Source organism: Ammospiza caudacuta, chromosome Z (assembly GCF_027887145.1).
Source record: "Ammospiza caudacuta isolate bAmmCau1 chromosome Z, bAmmCau1.pri, whole genome shotgun sequence".
NCBI lineage: Eukaryota > Metazoa > Chordata > Aves > Passeriformes > Passerellidae > Ammospiza > Ammospiza caudacuta.
In genome coordinates, this window is record NC_080632.1 from 44,284,422 (window position 1) to 44,309,940 (window position 25,519).

General features: G+C 38.8%; 2 protein-coding genes across 3 annotated transcripts in view; one reads left to right on the plus strand and one right to left on the minus strand.

Moving 5' to 3' along the window:
• The first annotated feature begins 3,622 nt into the window (after positions 1–3,622).
• MED18 (mediator complex subunit 18) lies at positions 3,623–5,364 on the plus strand. Its single transcript, XM_058824116.1, has 2 exons — positions 3,623–3,721; positions 3,883–5,364. Exons 1-2 carry the CDS (start codon positions 3,649–3,651, stop codon positions 4,434–4,436), a joined length of 627 nt encoding a protein of 208 aa, XP_058680099.1. The 5' UTR covers positions 3,623–3,648; the 3' UTR covers positions 4,437–5,364.
• Positions 5,365–7,227: 1,863 nt separating this feature from the next.
• CERT1 (ceramide transporter 1) overlaps positions 7,228–25,519 on the minus strand; it is a 77,995-nt gene continuing 59,703 nt past the window's right edge. Inside the window, exons 8-18 of one of the 2 annotated variants that reach the window (XM_058824517.1) lie at positions 24,660–24,752; positions 21,950–22,036; positions 20,919–21,011; positions 20,261–20,338; positions 15,920–16,015; positions 15,101–15,233; positions 14,903–14,973; positions 13,432–13,560; positions 12,543–12,672; positions 11,295–11,431; positions 7,228–10,173 (exon numbers count right to left, since the gene is read on the minus strand). In XM_058824517.1, coding sequence (XP_058680500.1) covers positions 11,304–11,431; positions 12,543–12,672; positions 13,432–13,560; positions 14,903–14,973; positions 15,101–15,233; positions 15,920–16,015; positions 20,261–20,338; positions 20,919–21,011; positions 21,950–22,036; positions 24,660–24,752 — 1,038 coding nt within the window. In that variant the 3' untranslated portion in view covers positions 7,228–10,173; positions 11,295–11,303. The remainder of the gene's footprint in view (positions 10,174–11,294; positions 11,432–12,542; positions 12,673–13,431; positions 13,561–14,902; positions 14,974–15,100; positions 15,234–15,919; positions 16,016–20,260; positions 20,339–20,918; positions 21,012–21,949; positions 22,037–24,659; positions 24,753–25,519) is intronic. The other variant, XM_058824518.1, reaches the window with a different exon arrangement.

The following is a 25,519-nucleotide window of genomic DNA, read 5'->3' on the forward strand; positions in this document are numbered from 1 at the left end:
TCATTGACAAATGGGCCTTTTTGAAAGTTGCAAGTCTGCCAAAGCAAAGCAAGTTGAAAACTCTCAGGTTTCAGGAGCTTTTGCCCTTTTAATTCCTGGGAAAAGAAGTGGAAAGGAGTTTGTGAGCCCCTTTAAAATGTACTTACTCATACTGTATGAGATATTAGTCCCATGAGACGCAAGTGAAATTTAGGTTTGATTTTGTTAAGCACTTGCATCTTAAACAAGCTTTAAAGCTAGACCACATGCTCAGGAGAGACCTTATCACTCTCTACAACTGCCTGAAAGGAGTTTGTAGAAAGGTGCAGATTGTTCTCCTCTCACAGACAACAAGTGACAGGAAAAGAGGAAATGGCCTCAACCTGCACCTGGGGAGATTCAGGCTGGACATCAGGAAGAATTTCTTCACTGAAAGAGTTGTCAAGCATTGGAATGGGCTGCCCCGGTAGGTGGTAGAGTCATCATCAACAGAAGTGTTTAAGGAAAAAATGGATGCAGCACTCACTGCCATGGTCCAATTGAGAACGTGATGTTCAGTCATAGGTTGGACTTGATGACTTTGAGATGTATTCCAGCCTAAATAATTGTGTGATTCATTGCAATAATTTCAAAAAGCTAACACATAGATTTGTGGGGTGGAAGACTTTTTGCTGTTAATTTGTGAGTGAATGTAGAGTGCTGTATGCTTAATCTGAAAGCATATTTGATTCATAGATGTAACAAAATTGGATTCGAACCTTAAGTCTGTAACATGGGTGAGAAAAAATTCTGAGTTTTAGAAACCTTTAATCCAGTTTATGTCTAGCTGACCCTCCCTTCTGCTGGTATTATTTCAATGAGATCATGGCTGGATCACTCAGTTCACCTGAGGTTTCCCAGCAGAGCTCTGCTCTGAGCACTTGACATGTGACACAGAGCTGAGATAAAGGCCTGGTCCCACATGGGCAGCCCATTTCCCTGACACAGAGAGCTGAGTGAGATGGATTTTCAAGGGAGCTGAACAGAATGTAGGTGGGTGGCTGGGAATAACACGTTTACTCTTAATTACTATCTTTGCTTCTCTCCACCTCCTCCATCTGTCTGACCACCTGTTGTTGGTGTCTGCTGCATCCCATCTTCAACAGCTGCAGAAAAAGTTTCTTTAGGATACCTTAAAGGTATGTAGGTGTACCCTAGATCTTCCAAGCCCACAGTGACAAGCAGCTCAGCAGATGCAGGACTATGCTGCCTTTTACTCTGCCAGTGAAGGTACTTGGAGATGCTGTGGCTGTGGCACATTTTATCACCTACATTTTCTAGAACTGCAGGGGAATGGGATGACCTCTTTGGGACATTTCTTTTCTGGACTGCACTACTGCATAGCTTGTCAGATTGTGGTGCAAAACTACTCAGAGTAGTGACAGCCGTGGAATTTGAAAGAATTTTTACTTCGAGACAGAAATTTGACATCCTCTTAAGTTTTATGAGGCATCTGTAGTAACACTATTATGCACCTCAGCTAGACAGAAGTGAAAATTGGTATCACCACAGAGAGAAGTGAACCTCAGAAATTACCCCTCTTGAAATGCTAAAATACTTTTTTATATTGATTTTTACTTTTCTTAGCTATCTTTCTCAATATTTTTTCCATGCTAACTGTATGATGATGATGACCAGCTAAGTAAAGCTGATCCATATATAAGAGGAAACCTATTTTTTGGTCCTTGAAGCTTAGGAATGCTTTTAAAACAATTACTCAAACCTTTTGTTGACTATTTTCTTACTTTATTTCAACACAAGCCTCTTATCTGCAATCTGGGGAGTATGTACAATGTGCATCCACTATGGCAGCTCCCTGGGCTGTGGTTCCCTCCTTTGTCAATATTCCCCTCATGGATTGCACTCCACCCCTCAGGTCACCCCTGCTTGTCAGTACTCCAAACTACCTCTGGTACATCAGGGGTAACACAAACCATTACTGCTCTGGGAGGGCACAATTATGCCATTTCTCGTTTGCAGGTCTTTGGCTTGTACCAGAATTTATATAATTTTTCTGGGGGGTCTCAGGGAATACCACAGCTGTGTAGATACTGATAAAGGAAAGACAGACATACTGTTCACATTCTGTGTGGCCTAAAGGTTTGCTACACAAAAAAAACTGCTAAGAGAAAGTCATATTTATAACTCTATTTTGAGTATTGACAGGTACAAATTCACCTGGTACATATTGGGCATTTTCATCACTTTTTGAAACCAGAAGCTTTTCTGCCTAGAAATGGTGCACACCCTACCAGGCCCAGATGAGATTTCTGCCTTTCCAAACCAATGAATCATGTGTTGCACCTCTGGTAACAGTTTTAACTCAAACTGCTGCAGGAGCTGATGCCTGGTGCCCAACTCCCAAGAGCATCAACCCCTTTGCTGTTGCTGTAAGAGACAGATTGGAACATTTCTGGTGGGGAATTTACACAGAATTTATTACATGTGCCACCTCTCCCTGGGGAGAGGTGTGGGTGCAGCCAGGATGACCCCTGATGGTTGGCCTGCCTGCTGGCCTCCCATTCTCCTCCACTGTGCCCCCTGTGCTGGGGTGATGCCTTAAGGCAGCACAGAATCTGAAAAATATAACAGCCAAAGCCAGAGGCATCAGGGTGAGGCTGGCAGTGAGCCCTTTGAGAATTGGGCCCCTCAGGATTTGAGGTCTCAAGATTTGAACCAAATTTGCAATGGTTTGGGGGTTTTTTCAGTTGTTAATCAGAAGCTGTAGCTTAACAGTTATGATTAAGCAATTGCACTGTGAATGTTGCGTCTTTTGTTTTGAGGAAAGGAGAAGACAATGCCAAGATAAATGGACTCTCTGGATGCGAGCTGCCAGGAGTGAAGTCAGCAGGAGTGGGCAGTAAGTGAGGGAAGGTAATTCCAGCAGTGGATGACCGTGACCACTGTCTCATTGACCACCAAACCCCGATCCAAAGGGGAGGGAGAACCATGCCTGGAAGAACCTAAAAGGGCGCTTCTCTTGGAGAAGCAAGAGATACAACTAGCAAATAGGGTCTGAGTACTAATTAGGAGAAAAGTCATACAACTTACAGACAACAAATGCTGATGCCTTTGTTTGTTAAAAGGTATAAATAGTGTAGAGGTTTCATGACCACAGAGCCAGCCTTTCGTGGGTTACCTCCTGATCCCTGGGTTTGAGCAAACTAGAATAAAAGACAGAAATACAGTATCACAGAATCGTTAGGGTTGGAAGGGACTTTTGGAGATAATCCAGTCCAACACCCCTGCTGAGGCAGGGTCACCCAGAGCAGGTGACACAGGAACATATCCAGGTGAGTTTTGAATGGCTTCAGAGAGGGGCACTCCACAACCTCCCCGGTAGCCTGTTCCAGCGCTCCGCCACCCTGGGGCTAAGGAAGTTGTCCGGCAGGCCAAGGGGAGGCGGAAAACGCAGCGTTCCGGTCCCTCCTTGGCCGGTGTTCGCTTCCGGAACCCGCCCGGGCCGTGTGAGGGAGCGGAGCCGGGCGCTCCAGCCCCCGCCCCCAGCGCCGGCCCCGCCCCACCCGCAGCCCCCGCCGGCCCCGCCGCGCCGCCAGGGGGCGCTGCTGCCGCCTTGCCCGCCTTGCCCGGCGCTGCCGCCGAGGCCGCGGGGCCGGTGCGGAGCGCACGATGGAGGCGCCGCCGGTGACCATGATGCCCGTCACGGGCGGCACCATCAACATGATGGAGTACCTGCTCCAAGGTAGGCGACTGCGGGACCGAGCAGCGCGGGCAGCGGGGGAGGAGGGGGTGGGGTGCTGGCGCCGCGCACGGGCGGGCCGGAGGGCGCTGGGACGGGCGCGCTGCGGAGGGAGCGCGGCTCGGCCTGTGGGGGAGGCCATGGTCGTGGCGCTGTCTCCGCAGGGAGCGTGCTGGACCAGAGCCTGGAGAGCCTCCTGCACCGCCTGCGCGGGCTGTGCGACAACATGGAGCCCGAGACCTTCCTGGACCACGAGATGGTGTTCCTGCTGAAGGGGCAGCAGGCCAGCCCCTTCGTGCTGCGCGCCCGGCGCTCCATGGACAAGAGCGGCATGCCCTGGCACCTGCGCTACCTGGGACAGCCCGAAATCGGCGACAAGAACCGCCACGCGCTGGTGCGCAACTGCGTGGACATCGCCACGTCCGACAACCTGACGGACTTCCTGGTGGAGATGGGCTTCCGCATGGACCATGAGTTCGTGGCCAAAGGGCACGTGTTCCGCAAGGGCATCATGAAGATCGTGGTGTACAAGATCTTCCGCATACTGATGCCAGGAAACACGGAGAGCATTGAGCCGCTCTCCCTCTCCTACTTGGTGGAGCTCAATGTAGTCGCGCCAGCAGGACAGGACATTGTTTCTGATGACATGAGGAACTTTGCTGAGCAGCTGAAGCCTCTAGTACACCTGGAGAAAATTGACCCCAAAAGACTAATGTGATTGAAAATCTGGGCCATTACGGCATTGTTTCTGTGTTTCAGAAAAGGATGTTTTTCTAAAAAGTTTTTTTGTGGGCAAATCAAAGCAGGGAGAAGGGAATAAAGTACTGTATATCAGTTTTGGCAGTTATAATTACTGAGTGTTTTTTTCCTTCACTTGTGAATTTGAACAAAAGTGGACACTTTAAATTAGCACTGTCAAAAAAAATCAGTAAATGTTAATACCAACATTTTCCTTCTCTTGCATGGGAGATAACTTAAAAAGCCTATTACCTAACACTAAAAATGTCAAGACTTACTGGAATTCATCCCTCTGTGTACCCAGATCCCACTACTGTCTTAAGATTTTTAGAGCACAATTTGTGTCTCCTACCTAGTAATCCAAAACTTTTTCTTTTCAGTAATAGATGAAGTTAATATAGTTTAATGCAAGAGGTGCTGTTTCACACAAGCATAAAAATAGAAACTGCTATATAAAAGAGCAACTAACTGTACACCTCTTCACCAAACCTTATATGACAGGAACAGCTACTTGTTAGGGAAACTGTTTCTTCTGTTGTAACCAGTTAGAGTTGGAAGAAAATCTAGTAATACTAACATTTGCAAGTGGTTTTCACATCTTTTGACAGTGTTCCATTATTTTCACTGGAATTGGTTAGGACAGTCTGTTAATAAGAAGGTAAATTACCAGGTACTTTTTATTACTGAATTTCTCACAGCTGACAGCTATATTAAATATTGAAATGTTTAGTGCTTTATATAAAAAAAATTATTCACAGTTTTTCATTAAAAATCAGCATCTGTTACTTGAATTACTGATGATTTTGCTTAGCATCTCTCTTAGTATGCTTATACCCTGGTAGTGCCATGATAATTCAGTGTTTTTTGAATTAAGTTTGAGAGTTTTCAGGTACAGTTCAGTCAAATAAAAGCCAGGAAAGATAAAGGAGCTCATTGAAATTTCTCAGGTTCTTTGCAGAGGTCAACCATTTCACCCACTGTTAAAGTGTTCCAAGCTCCGTCAGAAACGTTGCCACCCTTCAGCACCCCAAGTGCTTTATGAAACAACTAAAGGCAGGGGTTACTCTCAGAAGAAGCTTCGGAAGGTTTTTAATAGCTACATTTTCAACTGGATCAGTGCTGCAGGCTCCGATGTGGGGCGTGGGGAGGCCTTGATTACTGGGGTGGTACTTGAGCACCCTCAGGCTGAAGACAGAGCAGTGATTTCCAACAGGGCAGCAGTGAGGCATCACCAGCATCACTGCTCATCACCTTGACTACAGGTATTTTCTGGAGGGTACAAACACACCTGCGGTTCTGCTCATACTTGGGCATGGCTCACCCTCACCAAGACAGCACGCTGTCCTGGGCCTCCAAGCTGGAATTCTCTCATATACAGGGCATAACTTCCTAGGAGCTTCCTAGGCTGTTCCACAGTTAAGTGACAGTCTTATCCCAGCAAATGGGAATTGTTAGGGCTGTTGTCATATTTTGCCACTCTCTGCACTAGTTAAAAATCACTGGCTACAACTTTACAATCTGTGGCTTATTTCCTGGCACACAAAAGTTTAGGAAGTCTTGTGGATGACAATAGGTCTAACTATTGATTGATCCAAATTAATAAATATTAAAAAAGTTTTTATTTTTAAGGAGAGTTTAAACCCTGAAAACTAGAGCAATCCTCAGTATCAGGCTTCTTTATGCTGACGTAGTCCATGCACAGAAGAGGCAGGTGTGCAGAGAGAAGAGCTTACTGCATCAATGGCTACAGCTGAGGACACTTTCAAGTTGCTAATGTTCAAAGTGTGTCCCTTTCTTCTAACAAAATGTATTTTTCTCCTCCTATAAAACTTAGTTTGTCAAAGGTGGAGACAGAAGATGATTAGTGTTAGTAATTCACACCAGTAAATTGTGTGTCATAGCCCTAATTATCATTCATCATCCAGGGTCAAATGATACTGCAGTTACAGAAATGCTCAACCTCTTTACTGGAAAGTATCTAATTTTTAAATTATGCACGTTAAGTTACGGTACCATGAATGTGAAATGCGACTTTTTCTGGGGGGTAAAAAAAAAAAGTCTTCTTTTTGCCAGGTAAAATACCTGCATTCTCCAAGGTGAGAGGTTACCTCAGGACTCTATGTTTTGCAATATATTACAAGAAACCTGATATAGCTGTGCTTAAGTTTTGATTCTGTTCAAGTAATGCCTTCTGTTACTTCAAACTGTTCCTCTAGTCCTGCAAACCTGTAAGATTTCTTCTAATTTTCCTGATTGCTATATAAAGAAGTAGAAATCACTGCAACAAGTAAAGGTAGGATTGCTATTGATCTATTAGGGACCACTTACTTCTACTATTAAGAAAAATTGCTCATGGAAGCTTATCTCAGTTACTAAAAATTACTCTTTCTTTGGAAAAGCCGTAACTTTATGCTTTAGCCCATCTTAGTCCTGGGTTGCTGCTCTTCCCATGCAAGCTCCAAGAATCGTATTATTCCTTACAACATACTCTGGAAGTGCTCTGCATTATAACTACACTCTACCAGGAGCACCTTTTAACACCCCTCTGATTGCTTGCACAAAATGAACTTCTCAATGTGTAAACTAATGTGGCATTCATGTTTTCATCTCAGTGATGTCGTAACACAAGTAAACTGCTTTCCTGTTAAATGTTTTCCATGCACTAGAATATTGTATATAATTCCATTCATGATTTAAAAGTTGTTTAAAAGGCAAGGTTTCTCCAAATATTGGGAAGTTAAAAACAACAAGAAGCCAAGATTTTTCTTCATAATTTTTAATACTTTTTAAATTTTAAATACTGGTTTTAAATTTGTGATTGTAACATGTAAGAGCCAACTTCTTTTAATTTTTAAAACTTATCATTAGGATCATAAAGCTATTATAGAACAGTTACAACTCTACACACTCAAGGTACTCAAAAATATGATTCATGTTTTAAGTCTGTAAATGAACAGTGGCAATTCAAATACAGCATTATCTGTAAAACTTGACAAAAATACAGGTGGACAATCTGATTAAAGAGAATCTGCACAACTTCAGATAAGCCAGCTCAGCCCAATTAAGTAAAAGGTAAGGTTTTTACAAAGTGCATCACATTTTTCACAGATAAATTTGTCCAAGATTTTCAGGTTCTCAGACAGAATAACAATGACCATCTCATCTTCATTCCCAGTACAAGTCTATCAAGTCATGTCCTTCAGATCTAGTTTGGCATCATCCAAATTCTCCAAACAGATGCAGATATCCAGAGAACAATATCCTATGATTGCTGCATTTTCAGCCTTTTGAACTGGTTTAGCTTACAAAACAACCATTCTAGAGTCAGAAGCTGTTTCTGCAAAGACCACCACAGCTGTGTTAACACTCTTGATCTGTTAACAGGAGGAAATGAACTCAGAGCGCACAGACATGGCAGTGATTGACAAGAGAGATGGGCTCAAGAGACAGGGTAAATTGTATAAAACCATAAAAGCAACATCCCTTCCAGAAGAAAGGATCTAATGGCTACTCACACAAGGACAATATGAGAGGCCTACTGCCTTTTGAGATTACTTTCCCAGAGGTCCATTAATAATGATTTCTCAGTCACGTAACTCCTTCCATAGTCTTTAAAAAGCCTCTTACAAATCTGATTGGGCAGGGCTAGCTACAGTGAAGTACCAGTGCCTTTATCTAAAAGTAAAACATACTCTTTACAAATAGTATCTGTAGTGTCATTTTATTTACAGAATAAATCGCAAAAGTACATCACATTTAGTGCAAATGCAACTAATGATATAAGTTTATATACTGCTTTGTAAACTTTCCATACCTTTGTAAAATAAAGCTATCCTATTAAATTAATAAACTTGCCCATGTTCCAACAATTACCAGAAATGGCAAATAAGGAGTTAAACTCTTTATATTTTGGACTTTTTTTTTTTAAAGTTCCCATCAGTGGCTATGGTGGAATGTACCACTGCTTGGTGATTGTAAAAAGATGACGTACATTTTGAGGTATAAGATTTTGTTTTTTAACATTGGTATATAAAATGCTCACTGGTGATATAGTAAAGATGTACAAATTTTCATCTTATTTGCCTTGCTAACATTACCATATAGGCACTTTTCTACATATTCAAATGAACAGAGTAACTCTGTAATAAGGCATATTCCATGCACACCATTAGAGAAAGGCAAATAAAAAGGGAGGAGTTATGGAGCATGAAATCTGCATGCGTGTGTAATCATGTGTTAGATATGGTTTCATCTCTACAGAGAAGATGAACAGAGACATTTTTCAACACTGTGCAGATCATATTTACTCATTTAACCAAATATTCACTAAGTTACTGTATTATATCTCTTTTCAGGCACCTAGCACACTATATCAAATAAATCTGACTTTCAGCTTTCTTTTAAAGAAAATATATCTGAAACTTTTTTCCTCAAGATACCCAGTTTAGTGAAACACCGAGCAGTCTCTGAAGAGTTTCCAACTATAGGACATGGATAAAAGACCTCACATTCAGTACTAGCCCAACACAGTCCTCTCTTAACAAGTATCTCCAGAATCAAAGGCAGGCAAACATGTGACATTTAAATTTTCACAGCAGCTAAAGGGAACTTTCCAGCAAGAACTATGCATTCTTATAGCTCTGATGAGTTTTTGATCAAGAGGCAAATAATTTTCTACATGAACCTCATAGCACAGCTTTATTGAGATGAGGAAAACACATGCAGGATCTGAAAATAATGTACTCATCCTCAATCTAGACTGGGAATGTTGTTTTATGTAATCCAAATTACTTCAATAAATATTATACTGTACCTTCTCACAGCTTTGGGAAAGCCCCAGATATCATCCAAGAAAGCAGTCCACAGATAGCATGGACAGATGTCTCCCAGATTTTAGGCAGTCTCTTGCCCTCTCATACAGAATCTTTCTAGGTATTTCTGGATCATGTTTAATAACAAAAATTATGCAGCACATATTACATAACTAAAAAATACAATAGAAATATAAAGATATCTGGAAAAAAATAAAGCTTTTCACATTCTTACTCCTTCAGAACTAAAGATCGTCATAAGAGTAAGACAATAGAAAAGGCAAAGTCATAAGGATATTGACAGCCCTCAGATATTAACTGGCATTTTATGTAACAAGATGATTCATTATAGAAACCAGCAGCAATGAACTGTGATTATACAAAGCAAAATAAAACCTGCCAACAAGTTACCAAGGTTTTACTGAAGCCACTCCTTTCAACAACCCCAAAATATCACACAGATTTTTGTGCATATAAAGCACATACAGTATGCTATATGTGCATTTGTCTCTTGTGCTTTTTACACATGCACAAAAACTGCACAAGTATGTTAGGAAGGTTGACAATGAAATTCTATAACTTGTTTAAAATTAACACAGAAGCCCATGTTGGTGATTCAAAGCTGTATGCGCTTTTCTTCTTCTAAAGCAAGCAAATAAAAATAGAGCCATATACATGTTATCAATACATATATTTATAATTACACACTGATTCAGCAAGGAAGTTAGCAGGAGAGAGCTATTGTTAAATATTCAGGCCCATGGTGTTGCAACACTTCTTCACTTCAGTACACAAAGCCTAGAACCTGGGCCATAAAAAGACTGTAGATCCTTCGTTCCAGCATGGAGTGCTCTGTGCATGGTCACTTCTCCCATGTGGAATGCTCACCCAGTCTTGTTCTGATTGCTGCAGGTAAGCAAAGAAAAGAATACAGCACTGAAAAGTTTGTATACTGCAAGTAAAATGAACTTGTTAAACACCTTAGGTATCATCAGGACTGCTATGATCACATGCTAACTGTTGCGTTGTGATGCCATGTTTCTAATGCTTTACTTACACTGCTTCTCTAACAATTTAAATTTAAAACTGTGAATCATTAAAGGGATACCTGTCACAGAAGAATGACAACTAAGACTTTTGGAGTCTGACACAGTAAACAGAATCCAAAAATAGAAGTAACCTATGTCACACATAGAAAAAGTGATAGAGACTCATCTTCAGATGTGACTGAATAATGCTGTAACACTAGCACTACTAAACAGAATTCTGTGGTTTGACATGGCACTTATAGTAAATGAAATACATAGCAGAAGTAAAATTAGCAAAAATAAATTAGGTCTTATTTAACACTAAGGGGCTCAGATATCCTCAAAGTGATCAAGAAATCCTCTTCTAATGTCATATCGTCATCTAACTGTTCAAAAAACTTTAGATTAGCCAATAACCTATACCATAAACAATACTTCCATTGACTTTGGAAAGCATCTGGAAATAATTTTTCTTTCCTAGGTTCATCAGAAAGGAAGAAAAACTTAAGTCACAGTCTTCTAAATGTTCTAGTAATTCATGCTGGTCTGTCAGTGAAGTTCCATTAATAAAAATCCTAGGTCAAACTATTCTGTCAATATAAAAGAAAACTGAAATGTACTCATAGTCTATGAAATATACAATTGTAAGTAGAATTTAAGTTATAAAAAACTCATGAGGCTCTAGAGGAACTTCAGTATGTATTTTTTCAGAACAAATGCAAAATGCCTGTGATAGCTAAAAAAACCAGTACTTCATCCTATTTTACTTCTATATAAATTGGACATGTATGCAAAAACTTGCAAAGTGAACCAATAGAAGCCTATGAAAACTAATGCTGGCTAACTTGTGCAGCAGTACACACAAATTACATATTTTTTAAAAGTATACTGCATGCTAAAGCAAGCACTGAAGCCATGCTAATCATGGAAGACATTCCCAGATTGCATACTTTCATTTGGCCTTTAAAATGGTGAAAAAAAATTTAGAAGTATTTATACCTGCTAGTACTAGAATAAAATAGGCTTTCCTGCTGTCTTCTCTTGCACGTACGATGTAAAACGCTTTAAGAACTTTGGATATTCTCGTTTGGCCACTGCCCGTAACACTGATGCAGGAGCCCATCCTCCCGGGTTCACTACAAGTAAACAGGAAGAAGGACATTGAAATAAAGCAACTCCACTAAATGCTGAAAAAGTAACTTTTATTTAATTACTCCTGCAACTCCTCCTGAAGTAACAAGAAGGAATAACCAACAGCAGATTTTTTTATGCCCCTAGGCTTGTATTGTACTTTCTGTTTGTAATACTCAAGCTCAGTCCAGATCTATGATGCCATTATTTAGAAAACATTAAATATGCTGCATGGTGAGTCTTGGGAAAATTCCTGAATAGAAGAGGATATTCTCTATGGGCTTCCAAGAAACAAAGAGAAAGAGACTTGAGTGACTTCTTATTTCAAAGAAAGCAGAGTCAGTCTTAACTTTTCAATAATTACTGCATTTGCCTGCAGAACTGCCACACAGGCAACACCCTGCAAATGATTACAAAGCATTTAAACAAAACCTGAATTGATTTTTAATTACATTTTCATTCACAAGGAAAGTATGTTGCTGAAAAAGCTATTACTTCCCACATAGTCACAGTTCAGAATTTAGCAGAGAAAACTACTTTTTAAGAAATTTGGAAATGTTAAATAAAAAGTAAAAAGCTGAGCAAGCTACCCTTGAAGTGTTTTGTAGCTCTGGGAGAGAAGATAGTAAGCATGTCTCTCCAATACTAGAATACATTTCTAAACATTGGGTACAGCAACAATACAATTTGGCTTTGACAATCAGCAGCTTTTCAGCCTAATGAGATTAATTGGGAAAAAAAAAATTAGTAGTACATGAAAAAAACCCAACATATCATTACTGAAACTAAAAGCTATGCCAACTCATTCTAGTTGCACACATTTCTGCTCACCTTCCTCCACCCCAAGGCTATATACTTAGAACTGAGCTACACAGCTCTTCCATTTATTCCTCCCAGAGTACCACACAATGAATGATCCCATTCACCAGTTCATGTAGCACCTTAATTTGAGACCTTTTGAACATGATGAACACAAAGGTGATGCTATATATAGATACAACAGAAAGGGGAAAAGGCATCAAGCCTTTTTTTTTTCTTTTTTATTTTTGTGCCAGTATTGAACTTCCCAAAATTAACATCTATCGTGACTGTCATACTGAAAAACTTTATACTTACCATTAGCTACATATGTAATCTTGCACAGAATGTTGTCCCTGCTTATTTCCTTGTTGCCCTCTGGTGGGCTTACTAGCGTCTGACAAATCATCGCAATATTTATTTTGGCACGGACACAGCGATTGTTCAGCTGCCAAAAATATGAAACATTGTAAGCTTTAAACTAAATTTGTTTCAGCGTACTTGAGTATGAACATCTTTTCATCATGAAGTCTAAGACACTCTAGAAGCTCTGCTTCTGAGAGTCTACTTTCTAGCACTTGCACAGATGTAACGTGAAAATTAGTAAAATGATACACGGTGGATAGGGAAAGGATCTAAAATGTCGGTGAATCTCATGTTTCTGCTTGCTTAACAAATTATAAGTTAATTACTTCAAGTGTTGTGACAAATCAGTAAAGAAACTGATTTAAAGAATAATGTATCAGCATTTACAAATAACAGTTAACTTTTCCTTTAAAAGCAGGCTATGGAGTAGCAGTCGAAGGAAAACGACCATTGCTATTATCTCACAGAACCAAGGCAAAACTGTAAAACGGAGACTTAACCCTATCTGTAATTATACAAACCTACTCCTATATTTGACAATGCTGAAGAGATACTGATTTGATTCCATACAAAATAGCCTCAATTCTTTAAAATGTTTTCACATCTCTAGAAATTTTGCTTCCATTCTGCTGTAACACCTTAGATCATCCAACTGAGAGATAAGGCAAGAAAGCTTTTGGCTAGGAATGCCTTCATCAAGTCATTTAACCACCTGATTTAAATTAACTGTACTTTTGTAAAAACCCTCCATCGCCCTCACACTATCACTGCAAATGCATTACCATGGGAAGAGAAAAACTACCTTAAAAGCAGAACTTCACAGAATCAAAATAATACTTACAGGAGCACTGTCATGTTCTACAGAGAAATTGCACACAATCCACGTTTCTGGATCATTTTCACTGAATGCTGGTATCTTTCTGATGGCAGACAAATACAGCACATCCCTTTGAGAGGCTGGCCACACCCTCTGCAGAGAAACAGCTGAACATAAGCTTTTGCAGGTTTAACAACTATCCTTAGTTAAAATTAAAAACCAAGCAAGGCAAACCAGGTCAGTTATATTATTAAGTTAAAGTATTTTCAAGTTAGTAATTTCATTCTGAAACCTGAAAGAGAACATAACTGTTGTAAATAGGGAACAAAAATTTCAGGTTCGCTACACTTCATACAAAAAAAATTAAGGCAAAACTTTAAGGTCTTTGAAATGCAGAACACTAAACTGCAATGAATTTTTCAGTTAAAAAAATATGAATAGGCAGTCACCCTCCTGTACTCTGAACCTCAGGTTTGTGTTTTAATTAATACTTGTAAACTACAAACTGAACTAAGGGTTAGGTGTATAGGGATGCATCTACATTTACTTATGTCTCCAGAGAAGAGAAAGGAGAGATATATTTGAAAAAAATATTACCTCAAAAAGCTACTACTTCAGTAAGATAGATATAGCAAACTGAGAAGAGAAATTATCCAAGAGAAAGTTTTAGGAGTGAAATGTGACAACATGAAAGTTTTAGAGTGAAACTGACAAAATATACAGAACTTGTTTTCCTGACATTCAGTAGGAGAAAAAAGTTCTGGCTTTTACCACAACCAATACAGATGACACAACTGTCTTACTCAAAATTATGAGTCTTCTATTAAAGAAGTTTTAATATAACTGCACTACTGGTAGAATTATCAAAGAAAAACCTTTTTTCTAACATTTGAATATACTAATACTTAGAAACATGCAAGACTAAGGATGAGTATGTAAATTTTATTCCTATAAATTTTTCAGATCTTTGCATTTCAGTTGTTGGGTTGTAATTAAAATGAACATTTTTATAAACTGACACCAGAACCAGAACCATTCTGGGGGAAAAAACAATTAAGGTACACGAACAAATGCTGCACCAATAATTAAAAACACTTGCATTATGAGGTGGTATGTCAACTAATTGTGGTGAATGCTAACCTGCATTTTTGCAAAAAAACATCTGATACAGTGGTGTAGGTTTCTTCCTTGTAGTCAGTGATGATTTATTGCTTCTGTTTGCTTTGCATGAATCTGGCCTTGCTGGCAGTGATATAATCATGACATAAAAAACAGGCCTCACTTGCTACTGCAAGCTCTATCAGACACATGCATAACTAATTATGCTCTCAAGAAAAGTCTGAAAAATTGATATAAGTTGCAGTTTAACAGAGAACTTGTTCTGGAATATTGTCCAGAACAGTATTTTAAGTTGTTAGGCCAGTAAAGTATTCAGAATATTGGAACATGCACGCTTCAGATGTCTCAGTAAGGTATGCAAATGAAGTTTTATTACCTTATGTGTCTGGTAAATGATGATTGCGTTATCAGCTAAATTTTCCACAACATGGAAATTTTCAATTGTTGCTAAAAGGGGAGGGGGGGTGGGGAGAAGAAAAAAAAAACCATCAGTGAACAGTCACAGACAATAGGACAGTGCTATAAATACTGTTCTTGCTGATAAACCTTCAAAGCTCTAGAACCAATGCCTTACTTTCCCAGTCATTACGGACATCAACATTCCAGAAGTAGTGGCAAACTTCATGTCCTGTTACCCCTTTAACAGCATGGGTTGCTTTCAAAGGATCTAGAACGATTCCGTTTTCTTCCACTTCTCGTCTGTATACCTATAGCCAAACACAAAGAAAGATATGTAGGACAGAAGCTGTCAAAACTGTTCATGTTTTAATTATTGAAATTTAATCAGTCTTAAAAAAATCTGAACCAACAAACCACTTATCCAGAAGCTTATCACATGAATAATTTGCCATGAAAGTGTTCTCTGGTAACATCCATTGAAGACATTCTTATGTGGCATTTCACATTAAAATACCAGTACTTTAAGGTTTCTACTCCAAAAATGATTAAGCTAGCTTATTTATTACTATCCACATGGATTTATAATCATGGTGGAGCAGCCAACACTGTAGCTTGTTACTCTTGTTATTTTTGTACATAGAATTTACCCATTACTTTGATACCAAGCTTTAAGTAGGACAGAGTGAGAAAGGAATTTGTAAAGATGAATCTATTGCAAGAGTTACAAAGAATTTTATATGAATAAGTAGATTAGAAGCCACAGTTCTCATGGACCCCAGTCCCAACATAAACAGGGCTATTCCCAGAGAGAAGTTACAACAGCATAACTTGATGATTGATAATATTTTCAAAAATCATAACATGATTTAGGTTGGAAAGGACCCTTAAGATCACTGAGTCCAGCAGTAAAGGTAACACTGCCAAATGTACACTGGAAGTATCTGTCTTCACAGTGTATCATCTTACACAAGTTAACCAAACCTGAAACATTTACCTTCATTTCTCCCTCTTCTACCACTAGCTGCCAATTGGCATCTCCTCCTACATCTTGCAAGGAATACGTCATGTGGTTTCGTACCATCTCTTCCACCTGTAAAGGAAAAAACCCAGGCGTTTTTAACTCATTCCTTCCATGTTTTAGGGGAGATACTATACAGCATTGGAAGTCACACGTTAATGCTTCAATTCCTGTGCAGGAGCTAAATTTAAATGAGAGAGTTCTCTGTTAGGTTAGGAACAAACAAATAATGCTGACCTTTGGAAACAAAAGCCAAAATTTTGATTCAAATTCCAACTTCCTCTTTTGTGGGTATGTCCTAGCCTGCCTTTGTGCCTTTAAACTGTCAAAGCTCATCACTTCTACCTAAAAGAGTTCTTTATTTCAGCAGATAGGAACTGCAAGTATCTCTAAGTGGAACTACAATGCACTATATGATATTCACTGGAAGAGCATTTTAAAAGCTCAACAAAGCCAGGGGATTAGGGAGGAAAACTGACAAGCTCTAAAAAGAAAATGCACATGAAAAGTCATATTGGAAGAGCAGTGACGAAAACAGTCACAAGCAGAGCATGCCTCCTGTTTCAGAGGCATCTTTGCACAGTTGACAGCTAGAAAAAAACCCAGAAATGCCTACACTCAAAAGATTATGATGGTACAGAGATTCTATAATTACAAAATGCTCATTTAAAACTTATTTTGCTAGCAGCTGTGCCTTTTTTTTTACAGCCAAATATTTGCTGTATTTTTATCAAGCTAAGTGAATATCTCATTTTTTATTCTATACAATATGCATGAAAATGGGTACTGGGACAGGAAGATGATGCTTATTTTAGATATAATACGTTATTCTGTTTCTTTGGTTCCCCACCCTTTTCCTAATGCCCCAAATAAAAACAGAAACAAAATCATAGGGTACCCATTGCTGTGTAATGCTTCAAGTATTTGAAACACTTTAATAACTTTTTTCCACCCAAAAGACAGATGACTACTAAAACTTGTAATAGAAAGCAAGTCCCCATAATTCACATCATTTTCCTGAACTACTTGAAATATCTTTTTTTTTTCCCAAAAGAAAAAGCACTACAAACAAAATTAGTTAAATGACCAACACAAAGAATAGTTGAAGTGCAACTTGAAGTGTACCCTGAACCCCAGGGTGCTTTTGCATATCTTACAAAAATATGAAGCCATAGTTTGCAGTAAAATATGTAAAACATATTTGAGCAAGTATGAAAACAAGTAGAAAGCAAAAGTAGTATTAATTAATCTTTTTTTAACGTGATACAGAACTGAAAGACGTTATTTACTTTTAATTTAAGGCAGTAATTTTGTTTGTGCTGTGTACTCAACAGGAAATACACTTAAGGCCAGAATCAAATAAAACTCTAGAATCACAACATGAAAAAACAAAATCCATTGGATAGAAATCCTAGTTTGTGTTAGTTTAACTAAGCACAGACTTATCTAGACAAGGCAAAGTTATCAATCCAGATTTTGGGTGCTCTGGTTCTGAGCTTCAGTGAACAAAATACACCACCAAGATTTATGTTTCAGCTTCTAGACAAGTCAACTTTTGCTGCCAGTTACTAGCAGGTTTCCTACAAAAGTTTCTTCCCTTTTTTTTTCCAGTGAAACCATGACAGTACAAACTGCCATGGCTTCATGATAATATAAATATATTTAAATAGCCCACATTCTTACCCAGTTTATATTTACAATATAAACTGGATAAGAATGTGGGCTATTTAAATATTTAATGATTTAACTCTAGGTCACACTGCTTTAAGAAAGGAATCCTTGCTATGCTCTCAGCATGTACTTGCCGTACCTTCAGGCCCTTATGTATTTTCTATCCCACCTCCTAATTTATTAAGGAAAAAGCTGTGTTTATACATTTACTTTTGTCTTTTTATACTTTTTGCTTCATGTGTTAGATGCAAAGAGATGAAGGAAATACCAAGGGAAGAAGAGAACGAGGCACCCACAGGAATGCAATCTGAACAGACTCCTGCTTCACCAGGAAATGCAGTATTTACACAACCTGCTTGTGCACATTGTTTGTACAAACTGTACTTAGTCTATCCACTGGTCACCATCTGTCAACCTGCACCAATTTCAGAGGCACAGTCAAGATCCAAAGATTCTCTCCCATCTGAGAGGCTCACTCTTACCTCTGAGTTCCTAGTGGGCTACAAGAACGATCTGCAGAAATGCTTGCAACCTGTATGCCATACAGCCTTGATCTGAACTTTGAGTGGCAAGTTTTTCCCTTTAAAGGGCCCAAGAACAACTCAGAACCTATTATAAAGCTGACAGATCTTCAAAAGAAAGTGATCTGAACTCCCACTCAACTGGTAGAGACAACAATGCCTTTCTAGAGACACACTGAAGAAACAGCTCCCATCAGAATACTTCTGTTTATACTTCTCAGTCTTAAAAACAGGGCTGTTAGTTGCTACTTGATCTTTTACTGATACCAACATTCCCTTCATTTACATCAAGTCTAGGAAAAAAATCACATTTTTTAAGAACCAAGATACTAGTTTTCCTTCCTAAAGCCAAATTGTCAGCCTGGGAACAGAGGCCAATTTTTTATAAATTTTTAATAAAATCTATAGTAGGTAGAATGAAAAGGTCTGCTATTTTCATCATGCTCTTTGTTGTCTTGTTCAGTAGAACTGAAACTCCAGAACAGGTGGACTGACTTGTTAGTCTGACAAAAAATTCGGTTTAGGGAAAATACTTGGGAGGGTGGAACTTAATGTGGGGATATTCATACTTTCTGTAGTGAGGCCATTAACTTGAAACTGGGTTAGGACACACTCCATAGTAACTTTCATGTAGTATAATCCATGCAGCAGGCAAAAAAAGCAACTTTACTCCAGTCCATTCGGTCCTGATACTTAACCACAATTTGCATTATTGTGATAATGATCTGGTCCACCTCAGATGTGTTTGCAAGTGATCAGTTCTGCAGTCACAGTGGTGCTCTACAACCCAAGTTTATCATATGAATACAGAAATGCTATCACAGGCATAAAACAGGTGAAAATGAGGACACCTGCATATCTTGGAATATATGAGTTCCCCTTATGCTGAATGATCTCTGCAACCACAACCTGACAGAGTACTAGCTCCCATCTTGGCAATCAAACTTGCTTTCTCTTACTTATTACTCCCTTTCTTTATTATCCCCTCACTTTATTACCCCTCCTCCCAAAAAAAAAAAAAACAACTTAGAAAACTAACTCAGCTACTGGAGTACCAGTAGATGAGCCTATCAGTGTTGTGCAACAGGACTTGCATACTTTTTCCCTTGCAGTAAGTTCAGATTTCAGAAATAAACTAACTGCAAAAGGTCTTGGAATTTTAGGCCCACTAGGCAAGTCCTTAAGTGTTGGTTCTGCTCATGGAGCTGGTAGTAAGGTCTGCAGGTAATAAAATTCCAGGCTCTGTTAAAAAAAAAGCTAAAATCCATTCCTGTTAGGAAAAAAAAAAAAAGATTGGTCAGAGCTTTCAAAAAAGAGGAAAAGAGCAGATCCCAGAAGGAAGCTCCATATTCACCATCACTTATGGACCACAGAAAGAAAGAAATAGCATGAATGACATATCTGAACTACTGTTTTGGAGATTAAAAAGCAAACACTTATCTAATTCTACCCTACACAACCACCTTCCTATTAAGTACCTAAAGTAATTTTGTACATTACTGGAATATGTCATTATGGCAACATTGACATATTCAGCATATCAGACTTAATTTCTGAAGGACAAGTGATACATGAACACTTCAATATGATCTGTCATACCCACAGTCTTGTTGATCAACATGTTTAATGGTCTTTTGGTAATCAAAGTAGTCATAGAGGTAAAAAATGGTAATAGTGAACCATAAGACTCAATGTATTAATATCATTACAAATCAACACTTCATACAAAAATCAAAGCTTTGATTTAAAAGCAAGAAAAACTATTCAATCTGAAGCAAAGACCATCTCCAGCCTCTGTAAAACATGTTATTTTACTTTCATTATAACTAGAGATACAAAATTTTCAAACTACAGACATTTTTATTAAAGCTACTGAAGTAAACCAAATAGTTTCACAAGATTTGGGCCTCTGCACAAGTGGTATGCATGCAAGCTGGATGTAAAGAAAGACAACCATTTAGTACAAGAATAGAGAACTCCTTTGTTTGTCTCAATGTACTAGTTTAAAGCAAGCAGTGTTTGACGTAACAAAAAAAATCAAAAACCAAAACAACCCCAGGTTCTAGAGAAAAGGATGATATAAAGCAAAGATATGCAACCCCCACGTGACACATCAATACAGTACCTGGGCGCTGAATCTGTGAACATCATCAGAGGCACTGACTAGATCAATGGAAGACATGGAGGAAGAGCGACTATAGGGCTACCAGAGACAGACAAAGAAAAAACCAAGTAATCAGAACAAAGGCACAACAGAGCGTTCAGTACCAACTTGCAAGCACAAGATAATGAAGAAAAGGAAAACAAAAGCACCATAAGCAGCAAGCACAGCAGCAAATACTGATTTCATGCACCTATTACATATTATGCTCCCAGTGTAGCCCTGACAGGAGCATAGTGTTTCCAGTAACAGCCAAAAACAAGTCAACCAATCCTGATACAACCAACTGGATTATTATTTTTTTTTAAATAAAATCAGTTCAATGAATCTGGGTGAAGGTATCTTGAAAATACTGCAGTTAGCCAATTGGGATTTTTCCTTTTTTTATGCCTGACAAGCCTGATACAAGTAAAGAATATTCTAAGTAGGTTCTCAAATCAGTATTTTTGAGCCAAGACAAAAAGCAGTCCTTCTTCAGTTCCAGCTACTGTTTTTCAAAAATGAATAGGCCACTGGAAGTTACTAGAAACACCGAAAAAATCTCACTTACCCATACAAAACATTACATAGAAACAGCACAGACCAGCCCCTTATTCTGAGAAGATCAGGATATATATCTTACCGTTTGCACAAATCGATGAGTCCCCACAGCAGAATATGCATCTCCAGAAGGTAAGGATGTTGGCCAGTGTAATCTAACCTTTTCGCTTTGGGACTGCAACAACATAGGTTTAATTATTATTAGTCAGCTGCTACAGGGTGGACTGTGAAACAAAGTGAGTCATGCTCAATCTACATAGTGACTACAACAACTAATGCTGTCCATGACAGACATGAAGCTGTCATCCCACTGGAATTCTCAGTGAGTGGGCCTGAAGACTGAATTAATCTAAACTTCAAGGTGCATTTCTGAGTTAAGGAAAACACATTGGCAGCACTAAAGATCCATGTAGTACTATCACAGTCACTCAAAACCTTTACTCTTTGCTAAGAGATTCCAACATAGGGTAAACTCTGTTGGGTATTACAGGTCCACTAGAAAGTCTTCTAATTCTCAAGTCACTGTTATTCATTACATTCCTAAGCATAAAGTCTTTTACGACAAAGGATGCACAACTTTGTTATTCCCTCTCATTTTATATGCTCTCAAACTCTATTTTCTAGAATGCATCTTATCCTTTTGGATACTTGTCCCTGAAGTGTATTAAAAAAAATTAGTTAGTGAAGTACCCCAGCAGAACAATGTCTTTCCTATTCCATATATCACTGAAGTAAAAAGAAACTTCAGACCAATTACTAGATTTGGAGAGACAGCTGAGATTTTGAGAGACAGTAGTATTTGATATTTTTATCTTAACAGGGCAGCAGTCACATATAGATAATTTTCATACAGGACATTTATTTAGGAATTAGAAACTAGAGACATTTAATAAACTTAGCACTTGTACTATTATTTTCTAGACAAGCTATGAAGTTACTATCTTAAAATTAGCATTAAGCAACTATTTTTTATTGTAAAAATAATAAGGGGAATTCCCTGATCAGTGTCAGAATAAATAAACTGGAGCTTCAGATACACCTCAGGACAGACTCTAAGACACAGAAGTCTCTCAGGAAGTGCTCATCATTAAGACATTTTTCAAGTTTTAGTACCTGTTCTTCCATTTTATCCTGTCTGTCAAGAGCAGCTTCAACAGCATCAAAGAACTCTTCTTCATTAATCAGACTATTAGGACCCTCCTAGAGCACAAGGAAAAAACTAGTTAAAAATCCTGGAGACATAAAAGTTCCACTTCAATTTAACATCAGAAATACATATTTACATTTTATATGTAACTGATGGAAGCAAATTTCTTCTGCAGATCTCAAATATTTTCACCAATATTCTTAGATTACAAGTTCTCTGAAAACCTTTACTCATTAAAGAAGTGTCATCCTCTAACAACAATTTAATGATAGTTACATAAAGAAGAAAAAACCCCAGGAAAGTGAGTAATAGTGTCAGTATGCTTTGACTCCAAATTTAGGACTTAATTAATAAATGTCTTCTCTTGAAAACGTTTACAGTGTCAGTAAAGTATATCTATTAACATAACTGTGTAGTTAGACTCCTCACAAGTATTTCAGTGCCTTAAGGCACTGTGTGATCAAAAATACAACAAGGAAAGACATAATTTTGGGGATCTCTTGAAAATTCTCAGAATCAGCATTTTAACACTAAACAACAGGTAGAGTTAAATCAAGGATTGAAAACACTAGTCTACTAATTAAAATGGTAATCTAATATATTTAGGTTTACTGCATTTACTGTATTGTAAAACAACCTATTCCTGCAATTTAAAAAAAACCCGAAACTGTGTATCAGCAATGACACCTGGAAGAAGCAGCTGGGTTCATAACCAAGTAGATGAAGTTCAACTTCCTATTTATTTCATTCTTTTACAGTGAATGTCTCAGTGACAACAATTAATCTAATGTCAAGTACCTTAGATAGCTGTACAATACTACTGCTATTTCTCAGGCTATGACTTGAAAGTAGAAATGTGCTTCATAAATGTACATGAAAGGGTCAAGCTCACTGTATTTCAGGTGCACTAGCTTACATTAGTGTGGATGCCTCATCTGTGGAAGTGTTCAAGGCCAGGCTGGATGGGGCATTAAGCAACTTGGTTGACTGGGAGAAGTCTCTGCCTCTGGCACGGATATTGGATCTATATGATCTTTAATGTCCCTTCCAACCTAAACCATTCTACTGTTACTCTTCAAGAGCTGGTTTATGCATCTTAGAATAGAACTAAATACCTCACTGAGGAGAATGCTGATGAAATGCAATTTAACAGAAGCAAGGAACTTAAAATCAGAATTTGAAAACATAGTATTTTAAGTGGCAGTGACAAATTGAAAACCAGTTAAAGTTATACATGATCTTCTAGGACTGTCTCTACTGTCAGAGTTTTCATATTTTTGTTTTACTTATCTCTACAGCTGAACAAATAAAAAGGTAAAGTACAATTACATTTAAGCAGTATCAAATGTATGAGAAATTAAGAAAAAACCAACAGAAATATCTGCAAGAAACATACTTCGGACAAAAGCAAAACATCAAAGGTTAAGATATACTTCCACTCAAGGAATTAAGGACTGAGATTCTTTATACAGTTTCAGTTTCCAAGGTGAAAAAGTAAGTCTGGCATGAACACAATTGTAAATCATGCTTGCACTGGCTTGTGAAACTTCACTTTCCCTCTTAAGGAAACAACCCAATCTTAAAAGTGTATTGTGTTATTGTAGGAAGATTTTGGTAGCTTAAGTGGCAACAGGCATGGCTTCTGTGGGAAGCTGACAGAAGCTTCCCCCGTGTCCAACTGAGAAAGTGTAAGCTGGCTCTAGGATGGACCTGCTGTTGCCATTGCCCAAGGCCATGCCCATCATCTCTGTGATACTGTATTTAACAAAGGGGGAAAAAAACCTGCAGCTAGAGAAGAGTGGAGTGTGAGCATGTGAGAGAAAGGGCTCAGTAGGTACCAGGTCAGTGAAGAAGGAGGGGCAGGGCAGGAGGTGCTCCACATGCTAAGATTTCCCTGCAGCCTCTGGTGCAGACCACAGTGAAGCAGCTGTTCCCCTGCAGCCCATGGAAGGTCCATGAAGGAGCAGAGATCCACCTGTAGCCCAGTGAGGAGCCCACACTGGAGCAGGTGGATGCCCAAAGAATGATGTGATCCTGTGGGAAGCCCACACAGGAGCAGGCTTCTGGCAGGACCTGCGGCCCCATGGAGAGAAGCTCATGCTGAAACAAGTTTATTGGCAGGACTGTGAACCCATGCTGGAACAGCCTGTTCCTGAAGGACTGCATCCTGGGGGGATGCAGTCCTTCACACAGAGCAGTTCATGAAGAACTCTGCAGTCCATGGGACAGACTCTTGTTGGAAGAGTTCACGGAGAACTGTCTCCTGTGGGAGGAATCCCAAAATGGAGAAGGATAAGAGCGTAAGGAATGCTCCCTGACGAGGAAAGAGTGGCAGAGACAATGTGAGATGAACTGACCACAACCCCCATTCCTTTTCTCTCTGCACAGCTGAGGGGTAGAAGGCAGAAAATTTGGAAGTGAAGTTAAACCCAGGAAGAAGAGAGGGGTAGTGAAAAGGTGGTTTTAAGATTTGATTAGTAATTAAGTGGTATTTCCTCAAGTGAGTTTTGCCTCTGTCAGCAATTGGTGAGTAACCTTTCCCTGTCCATATCTCAATCCAGAAGACTTCCACTATATTCTCTCTCCCCTGTCCACCTGAGGGGAGTAGTAGAGTAGCTTAGTGGGCACCTGAAAAAGTCATAGTGTTATAAAAAATTTCTAAAGTAAAATTCATACCTCATAGTCTGGCCCTCCAAAGTGGGACTTTTTCTTCAGTTCTGTCACAGCATTTTTGTATGCTTCTTCAATTCTTCTCCTTTTCTCTGTCTCCTGTAAAATTACATGACCATTTAATGCAGCAAAAATAAAATGTCAACAGGCCAATAAATGGAACGGTCAGGGTAGTGTTTTCTCCAAGCAGCAACTGCAAAGCTGATGAATTTCTGAGTTTATTTGCATGTATGCATTATATGTGCCAATATACATGCATATATAATAGAAAGTTTGGGGAACTAGCCACCTTGAGGATACCTTCTAAGTCATGTGGAAGAAACCAGATCAGCAAGCAAAAACTGGTTTCTAGTTTAAGCATAGTTGTTCGTGCTTCATTGGGAGTCATACTTTGTATCTGACACTTCATATAAACTTCCTTGACACAGATACTTGGGCAGGGATAACAAAGTGTAAAACTAAAACTGGTAAAAAGCTAACATGCTGAATGTAGTGATACACTAACAAGTTTGTATCTATAATTAGGGCAATGTGAATAATTTTGTGAATTCCATGCAGAGTGCAACTTGATACACTTGTCCAGTAACAGGTTGTGACTGTATTAGGTGCCAGTCTATGTAGAAACCTGACAGTGACTATATCATTGTCTATTTTGAATAAAACAATTGTAATGCTAAGATCAGACTAAGTCTAATATTGCCTCTAGAAATTCTGCATACTGCCAGATATTTTCCGTGAAAAAGCTATAAACACTTCTGAAATAGCTTCTGAAAAATCAGCTTTTTTTGCAATATGTTTCTGTGTCCCCTTTCAAAATCACTTCAGATGAAATCAAGTTAAGTCTAACAGGTGGACATCACACACTT